We start from the raw sequence: 12,945 nt of genomic DNA, 5'->3' as shown, positions 1-12,945 counted from the left end.
GGTTTCAACTTTTGTAGGTCTACTTTGTACCATCTCCAATGTCACTTTTTCCTTGTGTTTCTAGTGGGCCTTTCTTCACTAGGACACAAGCTTCCTGGGAGCAGAAATGGTTATTTCAGGGCTGGGGATGTGGCTCAAGAGGTAGCGCGCTCGCCTGGTATGCGTGCGACCCGGGTTCGATCCTCAGCACCACATACAAACAAAGAAATGGTTATTTCACTCACCTTGGCCTCCTGGCAGCCAGCACAGTACCTAGAAGATAGGACAGTGGCTAATATCCACTGAGGGCATCTTCAGCTCAGAAAGGCCTGCAAATAGTGGGTGGCAGAAGGGCTAAGACCACCCCTGAGATGCCTGCAGGACACACACAAGGTTGACACAGAGCAACCCACCTTAATCTTCTGTTCTTGGTCTGTTCTTGCTTCTTGGCTAGCCTGAAGTTCCTGAATTTTCTGATTAACTTCCTGACATTTCCTGTTCAGAGAAGAGTGCATGACATGAAGGAACACCTTAAGAATACTCTCAGCCTAAGCTCCTGGCACAAACAAGGCCACTACAAGGGTACACCCAGGTCCTGGAGTAGCCCCTGCAGTGGCTCTCATCTGGATGGTGCTGCCGTGGATGAACATCGGCCACTGACAGCACCCCACAGTTCTTCACACACTGCTCACCCTCCACCAGTGATCACCAGACCTGATGCAACCACAGAAAGGACCCACTCAGACCTGATCACCCCTCTCCCCAAGAAGCAAAAAACTCAGATTACAGCTGGTAAGGGAAGGGTTAACTCCTCAGGAGAGAACCCAAAGCCTCCTGACCACACCATCCTCTAGATTTTCCCACATCTATCTTGCTTACCATGTCCCCCAAACCTAAAATGTCCTTTCCCATCAACAGCCCACACAAACTCAAGGGACGTCTTGCATGTTCTTCAAAACCTAGCTCAGCATAAGATCTTCTCTGGAAGCCTGCTCTGAAAAGGTGTGCCACCCTGAGAAGGAGGAGCTGCTGCCCTCATCCTGGCTCAAAAACATTTAAAACACCCCCTATCCTAGCACTCAGAATCCCAGTTTCAGAGGCCTTGTGTCAGTCCCTCCTGCAGCCTGCGGTGAGAAAAGCATCCAGGGCCTGGCACAGACACAGAGGCAAAGCCCCGCATCCCCAAGCTCCTTTTCCCTCACCTGAGCTGCAGTTCAAGCTGCTCCTTCAGCTCCTGCTTCTCAGACTCCAAGCGCTTCACCTGCACCTCCTGGTCCATCAAACTCCATTGCAGCTCTGAGACACGACCCTTTAACACATTGATGGTCTGAAAGGAGAGGGGATTCCAGGTGGCTCATGGATGCAAACGTAACTTCCCGGCAAGTTACAGTGAAAGGAAGAGCCATCACTTCCTGCCTGTTACCATGGGGTGGGAACAGAGCCCACCCCTGCGGAGCCTACACCTGGGTAAATGAGACAGACACTCTCAGAAGTATTGCAGGCCAGAACCCTGGGTCATAGTCCCCACAAGCTGACAGACAGATCTGGGTTACAACCAGGCCCTCGAGGAAAGCTAGTCCTGGGACTCCCAGAGCAAAGCTGCCACTAGCCAGAATGGGCCTAGCCTCTCAGGCCTGGTGGCCTCTATACCCCTTATCCTAGGCCCACAGTGTCCCTACACCATGCATCCACCTTAGCCTTCCCTCCACTCTTTGGCTCTCATTATGCTCTCAACCCAGAATTCTTCCTCTACCCATCCTCACACCACAATTCCAACCATCAGTAAGGATGCAGCACTCCCAGGCCAGCAAGGTGGTTTAGAACCAGCTGGGTTGGCTACAGTACTCAGAAAGAGACAGTCCCAGAGCAAAACCAGCAGGGCCCATCCAGCAGCTTCCAGGAGGGACAAGTCCACCTGACACCACAGAATAGGCATGTGAAGGAACCACCACTCTTTGCTCTGACATCACCTCATCCACCACCAACCCCTTCCTGAGGGAAAGAGCATGCTGGTCAAGCCAACACAAAAAACCAGCCCTGTTCCTTGTCATGCAAACTAACACAGCCTAAATTCCACCCTAGGGAGCCCACACAGAGGGCAAGACAGTGGGTCCAGCAACCTCACCACAGTAAGTCACACTGGGTAGAACTGTAGGGGGCAAGGGGTCTCCCGAGGTGGCATCCTCTGCAGAGAAGCCACAGCACTCCTTTCTTTTTCCTGAGAACTGTACCCAACCCAGGACCCAGGGAAACACACTGGTGCTATTCAAAGCATGACCCTCTAGGGGACACACATGGGGCACCCCATACTCAACAATCTGTATGGTTCACTTTATCACAAGAGTGAGCACCACAGTGGGACTCAAAAAACAACAGAGGTGCCAGGCATGGTGGCTCACGCCTATAATCAGAGCAACTCAGGAAGCTGAGACAGAAGGATCAAAAGTTCAAGGCCAGCCTCAGCAATTTAGCAAGGCCCTAAACAAGTGAGACCCAGTCTCAAAATAAAAAATAAAAAGAGCTAGGGATGCCCTAAGGTTAAACCCCCATACCAAAAAAAGAAAGAAAAAGAAAAAAGAAATGGAGATATTAAAAACACATCCACTGGGCTGGGGTTGTGGCTCCATTGTAGAGTGCTTGCCTAGCATGTGTGAGGCACTGGGTTTGATTCTTAGCATCACATATAAATAAAATAAAGATCCATCAACAACTAAATATATATATTTAAATATATATATATATTAAAAACACACACACACACATCCATCAATGGCCTGCTGAGTTCAGTAAACATGCACTGAGCACTAAGCACTACACCAGAGCCAGCCTGCCCTGATGGAGGACAAACATCCTGGGGAAAGTCAGACCATCAGCAAGTAAACAGATAAAACGGAGAACTTCAGAGTGGCAAGTAACATAAACTGGGGCACTGTGATAGGAGATGGCAGTCAATGGGGAAGACCTATGACTTTGAACTGAGTGATGAGAGAGGGCTTCTCTGAGGACATGGCCCCACTCAGGACCACCTCTTCTACCCTTCACTGAAGTGTATGTATAGCTCCCTTTGACCACAGAACAGCGACACAGCCCAAAACGCAGATCCCAGGGCCCACAGAGAGCCCACTTCTCCAGAAGCAGGAGCCAGCTTCTCTGGAAGCTGATCACATCTCCTCTCCTGCCAACACTCACTTCAGAAGACAGATGTGAGAACAACCTTAACATGCTCCCCAGTGCTGCCAAGGCAAAAATAACCTACAGCCCGCTCCTGAGGATCTATCAAGTGGAGAAAGCCACATGGAGACAGAATACCAATGATGCGACATGGTGTTTCCCCCCTCCTCAGGCGGTTCTCATCTGTTTCCTCTCGGCACCTGTGATCTTGAACACCACAGAAGAGGGACAAGGAAGGTCAGAGGAGTCCAGTACCCACCAGCACTAAGCTCAGGCTGTCTCTACAACATACATAGCTGTCCCTGAGACTACAGTTCATATACATCCTGGTTCAAAGGCAGTCTCTGATGCTGAGAGATGCTAAAAGACTTCGCTGATAATCAAAGAAATGCAAATCCAGAGGCACCTACTTACATCTTCTGGAAAAAAAGAAAAAAGTATTTCCAGAATATACCACCATCTACGAACAGTGAAAGCTACAGCAATACTAGATACTCCGTGGTGGTTATCAACACAACCCAGCAACTAGCAACAACCACCACAGAGCTATGACTGGGTCTGCCACCCTATTCCTCGGGTCTGTCCAAACAAAACATAACAGAAATAAACAGAGTGCATGCACAAAACTGCCTGTCAGGGAGCTATCGGGGCAAACACAAGGAAACCAAACACTGGAAAAAGGACAAAAATGGATTAGCCAACCATTAAAATTCATATTTACAAAGAACAAAAAAGGGCTCCACTTACTAACTGAAAATCACAGAATGGAAAATTAATTTATTTACTCTGATTATGACCATGCAAAAACGACAGGTGCACATGTGAGGAGCATAGTTTAAAGGATGCCTCTTTGCTACTAGGTGAAGTAGGGAGGTCACTTGTTCTTTTCCCTTGGAAAATGGCTGAAGGCAAGAAAGCAAACCCCAGGGCCTGCATGCAGGCCCATGCTTACCTCGCTGGCTGTAGCCAGGCCATCCTCCTTTTCCCGCAACTGCTGGCTGGCAGCGTCCAGGCTCTGTTTGCACAGCTTATGGCGCTCCAGTTGCTCTTGCATCTTCTCCTCGGCCTCAGCCTCCCGCTCCTGAAGCTGCCGAATACGCGCCAGGAGCTCCTGGTTGCGGTCAACCTCACGCTATGGAGAAGGAAGATCATGGCAAGAGAGAGTTGAAATCCCAAAGGAGTATCAGGACAAGGACACTCCAGACCCGACTTAGGCCATTCAGGCCCACAGAATAGCCAGACAGAACCATCAGCCAAGTCCCCAGCAAAACCAGGTGAAAACCTGGGACTGGGATGGCAGTGCCAGTGCTTCTGCCACAGTAGCATAACAGTTCCCACTGAAAGAAACCAGGGCCCTTGGAGGGCACTCAGCATGGATGACACCACACACTCATTAAACTGACTGCTCAGTGATGAGCAGGGATGAGATGGAGCATGGAAAATGTAAAATTCAGAATCGACCTTGGAAAAAAGCTGAGCTTTTGCAGCACCAGCAGATCTTGTCGAACTACACTCAGGCCATCATTAAAATGAGTCTGCACTTCCCAACGAGCCAATGACTGGAGCAGGGACAGGTGGAAGTCAGCCTGCAAACGGAACCATTTACAGGGGAGCTAGATCTGCCATAAGTGTATCTGATCACGTGGCCCTTCAAAGATACCACATATCATTACCCTCAGGGAGGCCATGTTGCTTATGCTGGTGAGGAAGGGATAGAACTAGGACACATGCCACTGTGACAACTCATGAGGGCCTGAAGGGTTCACCTTCAGACCCTGAAAAAGGACCAGATAGTAGGAATCAGATCCCAAGAAGAAAGATGGTGAGTGCCACCCACCCAGCACCCTGCCTTCTAGCTCAACCAGCCTGATTCAGCAGGAAGCTGCCAGCACCAGCTCCCTCCTAGGACCACCAGGAACTTCCCCCAGGTCCTACTCAGAGTAAACGCTTATGCCACCCTTTCCTAGGACATTCCAGCCCAAAAAGCACACACATAGGTTTAATAAAAGCACACACATAGGGCTGAAGCTTTATGGAAAGACGGCCAATCTCCACCACAAGGGGACTCAAGGGGATGCAACTTCAAGTGCAGCCTCTAAAATAGCCAGGGGACCCTTTTGCTAGACAGAATAAGAATCTTCCATTAGGGGACTTGGAGGTATAGCTCAGTGGTAGAGCACATGAGTTCTACATGGGCCTGATCCTAGCCCCCCAAAATAAAGAAACTGCTCTGTCAGCCCAGGGCCCTCCCACACATCACTACTGCACTGCCAGTCAAACACAGATGAGGAGCCCAGGTAGGCTTTCAGACCCTAGGTCTTACCACCATTTTCAGGAAGAGGAGTGCCTGTCCTCCACACTCACCTACCAGCAACCTGGCAGCCCCTGAAAAAACAATGTAGAAGCCAAGACTCCAGGGACAATCTGAAAACAACTAATTTCCATGGCTCCCGGGGCCCCTCAGCATGTCTGTGGTCATGAAAAGCTTCTCAAGTTCTCAAGTTTGTCACTCTGTGCCCCTGAGCTTTAACAGACCCTGCTGCAACTCCTCACTCAAATGCTCTTAGGTACCCACAAGGCACCACCAAATGTGCCAGACATTGGAGATCCAGGGCAGGCACACAGGCCCTACCTTCAAGGCATTTTGCCCAGAGAAACTCCAATAGTTCCAGGGCCCATCCTTCTGCCTGAGAGCCAGGACCATTTCCATTAGCACTGCATATTCATACAGTCCAAGGGCCCCTGGTATTGTCTGTCCACTCAACAAATGGCACTTCAAAGTCTTGGCTCATGAGCCCAGACAGCACACCAAGGCAGGAATCTACATTCCTGGCTCTAACAGTCCAATTTGCATTACACCCTGGAGGAGATCTACACAGGGACAGGAAACTGTGAGTACATGTATACACGGCAAGTGGGGGCCAGAAAAGAAAGGAAGGAAGGCCTGAGAGATTCCCTGGTCTGTGGCATTGGCTGAATCTTGGCAGCCTTTTCACAACTGATCAGCACTTAGTGAAAACCTGGCAAAGGACTGTTAATCAAAGCGATGCCGACAGAAGGTTCTTGGACTGAGCCTTCCTGGAGTTGCAAGGCTGCACTTTCCTGCTGTCCTGGGAAGCCAAGAGCAAGCACAGCAGCGAGAGTAGGGCACTTTCCTGAGGTCCTACAACCACCCTGGTGAGACAATTCAAGCAACTCAGTAATGTTCTAAGCCTGTCACCCCTGCACCACTTGGTAGATCTGCCAGATCTGCATTCCAATTTCTCCAGAGAACAGAGGAAACCAAGACACCCAGCAGATTTGTTGGCACTGTGGCCTCACTGAGCAGTAAACACAGCCAGAGAATCCCCACTTTGTGGCTCTCCCCATATCAAGCCACCCTTCTCCAGCACAGCTAACATGGACCCACCATAGGTATCCTCAGAGGAACAACCTGGCAATCCCCATGCAGAGTGCCTCAGTTGGCCCTGGCTGGTTCCTGACTTCTTACAGCCTGGTAAGCATGCATCCAGCCTATTGTCCCCAGAGGCTGATTGGACAAACACTGCCCACCTGGACCCACCTCGTAGTTCCTGGCACTGGTGTTGGCTGCCCGCTCCAGCTCCACTCGAGCCCTCTTGTGACTCAGCTCCATCTGCATCTTCTCCCGCTCCACCTGGATGAGGTAGGACTTCGAACGGATCTGCTCTGCTCTTTCCTCTAACTGAGAAGGTCGTACCCAAAGAGAAAGAAAATCCTCAGCAGCCACATCAAACAAGGCAAGTTGCTCCGCTCAATGCACCCCAAGTGCCACTCCAGCAAGGTCTTGGTCCCCAGGTGGGAAGTGGGTGAGAGGCAACAAGCAAGGAAAGATTAAGAGAATCAGAAGGAGACACATTTTAAGATGACAGTGGGTGAGCTTGTTCTAGGAAAGAAGGTGTGTTCATTTCTATAGCTGTATAATAAACTGCCACAAACTGGACAGCTAAAAACACCACTCATTAACAGGCGGTGGGCTCTGCAGATCAGAAGTGCAGACATGTGGCTGGGTTCTTTGATAAAGGTCTCTTAAGACTAAAATTAAGGCAGTTGGCAGGAACCCCTAGCTAGCCCACCAGTGAAAGACAAGATCCACTTCTCAGCTATCTGTCAGTACCTGGAAGCTGCCCACCCCCCTCACCACATGCCCTACTCCCTCCCCTACTGAGTCCAACTCTTCTGACTCTAACATCTGGACTCAATCTTTTTAAGGGGCTCATGTGATTAGATCAGAAACCCAGGGAACCTCCCCAACTTAAGGTCCACTGATTGATTGGCAACATTAATTAGATCTTCGAAATCCCACTGCAACAACACCAAGTTAGAATTCAATTGAGTAACCAGAAGGTTAGAGTCTACGATGGGGCCAGAATTTGGGGGCCACTTTAGAAGTAGGCCCACAAGAGATAAGTACTTGCAGGTGATTCAAGCCTCAAAGGGCCCCAGAGGACATGCCCACAGTCTCTCAGAGTCACTGTTTTCACTGGGACCAAAGCCTTGCTGCCTGGAACCTCCCAAACATTTAACCTACACAGACCCTTGAGCTGAATCAGAATCACTTCTAGACACATTCTCAGGAGGCTCACATACACATTAAAGTCTGTAAACCACTGGGCTAGCATGGACCCCTACAGGGGCAAACTTGCCCCAGGGGACACTTAGCACTGTCTGGAGACACTTCTGATTGTTACAGAATGGAATTAGTAGTGCTGCTGCCCACCGATACACAAGGGCAGAAGCCCAGGATTGTTGCTAAACATCTGACAGTGCCCAGGAAAGTTCTGCAAAAAAAAAAAGTGCCCAGCCCCATGCCAACAGTGCCCACAGGGTGAGGGCCCTGGCTAAAGCAATGCTCCTCCCCTGGCCCTCCCACCTGGGTTCTTTCTTTATTCTTATTACATTTCACCTCATTGTAACTCTGACCTGTTGATATTTGGAGGTTCCTAAGTTCATTCTTCATACTCACTAGCCTTCTCATTCTTAACTCTGTCTCAGAAAGCCAGAATCTCTTCGTCTATAGGGATGTCACCACACAGGGACCAAGGGCACCATACTTGCCCGCCGGCTATGTGTCAAGAACAACTTAAAACTTTCCTTTGTGTTTAAACAACACTGAAGTTTTCTAATACACTCCCAACTAAACACTCCCAACTAAAACAAGGGCTAAAAAGAGGGGCAGGCACCTGGCAGACAAGACACCCCATCTATCTTTGCCTCCAAATTCCCCAGATTGTCCTCAGGTCCCTCACTACAACTCAGGGAGCCTTGAAAGGAAGAAAAAGAACCATGCCTGGCATCCAGGGCAGGACATGACCAGAGTCAGGTCCCAGACAGGTCTGTAATCATGATTCCTACCTACCTTACTTGGGTACAGACTGATCACTGATCCCTACCTGAGGAAGTCTGTAACAGTAAACAATGGGGACCTCCAAGGTCCAATTCTGATTAAAAAATCCCATGATTTTCCTTTTTTTTTTTTTTTATATCAGGGATTATTGAACTCAGAGGCACTCAGGCACTGAGCCACATCTCCAGCCCTATTTTGTATTTTATTTAGAGACAGGATCTCACTGAGTTGCTAAGCGCCTTGCCACCGTGAAGCTGGCTTTGAACTCACGGTCCTCCTATCTCAGCCTCCTGAGCCACTGGGATTACAGGCGTGCGCCTCGATATCTGGCATACATTTTCCCATGGATTTTGACAAGCTAAATTTCCCAGACATTTGCATCATTAACATTATACCACTTTTTAAAATCATAGCATTTTTTAAGACCAAAGTTACCAATTTATTTTGCCAGAAATCAAAGATAATAACCACCTATTAACACTGCCTCTTCATAAAAGTGGTGGTACACACCTATAATCCCAGTGACTCAGGAGGTTGAGATAAGAGAACCTCCAAGTTCAAGGCCAGCCTCATTAACTTAGTGAGACCTTGTCTCAAAATTTAAAAAACGGGGGGGGGGGGGCGGGGGGGGCGGCGCCTGGAGGGGGCTAGATGTGCTCAGTGAGAGAGTGCTCCCTGAGTTCAATTCCCAGGTTACACAAATTTTTTTTTTTTTAAACCACAAAAAGTATAATAGGTCTAATCTCAGAATAATGACCCAAGAAAGGGCAGTGTGCAGCTCAGTGCTCTAACTAACAGTAATTCCATCACTGAATAAACCACACAAACACCATCCTTTTTGCCAATCAGTACATGAGCCTTACCTGGTTCAGTTGACATGGGTCACAGAATCCAGAGCACATGCAGAGTGGACAAGAGAAAGATAGACACAAGCAGAGAAGACCGAGAGGAGGATGGTACAGCAATGGTGCAGTGACAGGGCTCAGGCAAGGCCAAGACACCACTTCTTTCCTTGGGGGCCCAGATGTCCCAGCCCAGAATAGGACTAAGCCCATGATTCTCTAGGGCCTGAAGTCCTTCAGGAGACCTGAACCCTTTGCAACTATATCCATAGTGAGCATTCTCAAGAACTTGGAATCAGAGAAAACTGCAAAAATCACAGGATCTGCAAATTGCCCCCTATAGGCTAAAACAGAATATCCAGTCCCTCCGCTTATTGCCCTGGCTTTCTCACTAGGCTGACTAGGCGACCAGGTGCCTGTGTTTACAATACAGCCTCTCTATGTTACATCTTCAAGGGGACAGTATGCTCATAATTCTGGCACCCATGCTCCTACGCAGTTGGGTTTTGTCCTCAATTAAATGAATAGACTGGCTTTTTGGCATCCATGAATATATCAGTATGAACCCACAGCTATGCACATGTCCACTCTTGGGGTGCTTATGAGGCAGGCCTTTAACCATGACAGTTCAGGGCAGGTCCTGGTCTCCAACTAGCACCCCAAATGATAAATGCCCAGGATGAGATCTGGAAGACCACAACTGGCCTCTAAGCCTACCTAATACTCACCTACCTCAATTGTGTAGAACTTGAACAGGCCCCACCTGAGCCTAGGTGTCTTTAACAGAGACCCCACCCAGCCTTTCACCTGCATGCTCTGCTGGTACTGCATCTGCAAAGAACCTGGGGCACAGGTAGACACATCCAGACCAGATCCTCCCTCTACTCGCTGAGAAATGAAGTTGTTCAGAGATCTCAGGGTAGACAAGACAGTGGTGTTCTCCCCCAGGTCTTCCATGGTCACTTTCCTTCTGGGAGAACAAAAAAAGTCAGAGTCAGCCTTTCCACAGATCATCAGATGCCACCATCAGCAATGCTTCTAGACAGCCCTAATGCCTTCTCAGAGCCCACCAACCACTTTCTTCAAAGGAAACAGAGAGTACACGCCACCAATTTACCAAGAGGAAAAGAGGCATAAAAGCATGCAAACCCCAGGCTCAGTCATCTCAATGACTCAAGAGGTTGAGATTGGAGAATCACAAGTCTGAGGCCAGCCTCAGCAATTTAGTGAGATCCTGTCTCAAAATAAAAAGAGCTGGGGATATAGTTCAGTAGCAAAGTGCTCGCCTCGCATGCGCAAGCCCATGAGTTCAATGCTCAGAACTGGGGGAAAAAAAACAGTCACCAAGTCACTATTTGAATACTGGCCAACAAAACAAATGGACAGCCAGCTCTCTAGAGAAGATGCTTAGCAGCCCAGTAGCCTCTGGGAAATCAGAAACAAAGCATGCAACAGCATGATAAAGGCAATGGTGGGCACAGGAACACAAGTGTGATTTCATATTAACAGCAACAGCAGTAAGTGCCATCACTCCCTCCAACCAAGTCCCAGAGAGGAGGCATCCCACATGTACCCAAATGGTAGACTGTGCAACGGTCACCTCACATTTGACCAGCACTCTGCTTATACATTAGAAAACAACAGCTCAATCTTCAAAACAAGTTGGTGTATTCAGTCTTCTTAGAAATTTTACAGATGATGAAACTGAAGCTTCGGAAAGGTACAGAACAAGACTGGGGTTGGGGTTGTAGCTTAGTGGTAGAGCGCCTACTTACCATGTGTGAGGCCCTAGGTTCGATCCTCAGCACCACATAAAAATAAATAAATAGAATAAAACTATTGTGGAAAAAATAATTTAAAAAAAGATACAGGGGCTGGGGATGTGGCTCAAGCAGTAGCGCGCTCGCCTGGCATGCGTGCGGCCCGGGTTCGATCCTCAGCACCACATACCAACAAAGATGTTGTGTCCGCCGAAAACTAAAAAGTAAATATTAAAAAGAAAATCCTCAATAAATAATGCTGCAGTAAACTTGGGAGAGGAGGTATCTTTAAAAAAAAAAAAAAAAAAAGTACAGAACGGCTGGGTGCGGTGGCACACACCTATAATCCCAGAGGCTGGGGAAGCTGAGGCAGGAACATCACAAGTTCAAAGCCAGCCCCTGCAACTTAGCAAGCCCTAAGCAACTTATCAAGACCCTGTCTCAAAATAAAAAATAAAAAGGGCTGGTGAAGTGGCTCAGTGGTAATGAGCCCCAGTACCAAAAAAAAAAAAAAAAAGGTACAGAAGAGATCAGAAGCTGGGTCTGATTAGTCTGAAGGTAGCATGCATTCCACAAGCTCATGTGTAAAAGAACTGCTTCCTCAACACCTGTGCTTCCTACATGTCATGCCAGCTGCCACCAGCCAAAAGGTGTGGAACATCCCACGTACATTTATGGCCAAGAGGCTTGAACTCCCCCCACAGGCACATACTATTTCTCCCCTTAGGAAGGGGCAGTGCTAGTTCATTTCCCTTTGGTATCAGAATGAAAATACACACAAACCCCTTTAAAAACATTTTTTTTTTGATTGGGTGCTCATAATCTTAGCTACTTAGGAGACTGAGGAAGGACTATCTCAAGTTTGAGGCCAGCCTGGACAACAAAGCAAGACCCTGTCTCCAGAAGAAAAAAAATAATAACAATAACTTAGCTTGTCTCCAAGTTTCTGACTTAAAAGAACCTTGAGAATGGAGTCGATCTGCGCTTTCAGTGCTGTGAGCCTGGTAAACCCAGGCAGGAAACAGGCTCTACCCTCCAAGCCCAAATCTATTTTCCAAGTTCAGACCAGAGCCACACTTTCCATCCTCTTCTCCAAACACCATCCCCTGAGAACTGACCCATTAATATACTAAAATGAAAAGAACACTGTATTTTCAACTTCCTGGAACCAGGCTACTCCATCCACACCATACACACCTGAGGCTCAAAACCTTCCAGCCACCTGAAGGTGGAACCCCCAACACCTCTGGACAGCCCCTGATATGGGAGTCAGGAGCATACTACCCTTCCAGCCTCAAAAGAGAAATGGCAGAAAAAATTTAAATAAGTGACCAAGATCCAGGCAAAGTGGTGCAAGCCTGTAATCCCAATCATTTGGAGGACTGCAAATGCAGAGGCCAGCCTAGGCAACTTAACAAGACCCTCAGCAATTTAGCGAAACCCTATCTCAAAAAATGAAAATGGCTGGGGATGTAGCTTAGTGGTAAAGCGCTCTTAGGTTCAATCTCCAATATCAAAAAAATAAAACTAAAAGTAAGAAGTGTCCAAGAAAACTCACTGCCCTGATCCCCTGGTGAATCCTGCCTTCTTCTCTAAACACACACTATCCCCGTCACTACCCCAAAGAGCTGGACTCTGGGCACACGGTGCCTCCAGAAGCCAACAAGATGCCTGCTTGGCCAGTGCAGACAGCTGGGGCGGCTCAGGGGGACAGCAGTCACCACTTCTCTCCACGCGCAGTCTCTAGCTCCCTAGGGGCCTCTTGCCAATGGATGCTCAGAGGAGCCACAGCTGCAACTTGACTGGCCCAGATCACTAAGAGCGGCTA

The 12,945-nt window shown here is 48.5% G+C and overlaps 1 protein-coding gene across 34 annotated transcripts in view; it reads right to left on the bottom strand.

Annotated features, from left to right (window-relative positions):
* The window catches only part of LOC120890490 (mitotic spindle assembly checkpoint protein MAD1-like), a 301,557-nt gene extending 289,517 nt beyond the window's left edge, over positions 1-12,040 (bottom strand). For 10 of the 34 annotated variants that reach the window (XM_078028364.1, XM_078028359.1, XM_078028360.1 and 7 more), the window contains exons 1-5: positions 10,165-10,415; positions 6,713-6,853; positions 4,103-4,282; positions 1,182-1,306; positions 393-474 (exon numbers count right to left, since the gene is read on the bottom strand). In XM_078028364.1, coding sequence (XP_077884490.1) covers positions 393-474; positions 1,182-1,306; positions 4,103-4,282; positions 6,713-6,853; positions 10,165-10,371 — 735 coding nt within the window. In that variant the 5' untranslated portion in view covers positions 10,372-10,415. Of the gene's footprint in view, positions 1-392; positions 475-1,181; positions 1,307-4,102; positions 4,283-6,712; positions 6,854-10,164; positions 10,421-11,132 lie in introns of those variants that run through there. The other 24 variants (XM_078028348.1, XM_078028349.1, XM_078028337.1 and 21 more) reach the window with 7 other exon arrangements.
* Between the last annotated feature and the right edge of the window lie 905 nt (positions 12,041-12,945).

This window comes from Ictidomys tridecemlineatus, chromosome 12 (genome assembly GCF_052094955.1).
Source record: "Ictidomys tridecemlineatus isolate mIctTri1 chromosome 12, mIctTri1.hap1, whole genome shotgun sequence".
NCBI lineage: Eukaryota > Metazoa > Chordata > Mammalia > Rodentia > Sciuridae > Ictidomys > Ictidomys tridecemlineatus.
This window is presented reverse-complemented; position numbering and strand designations above follow the sequence as displayed.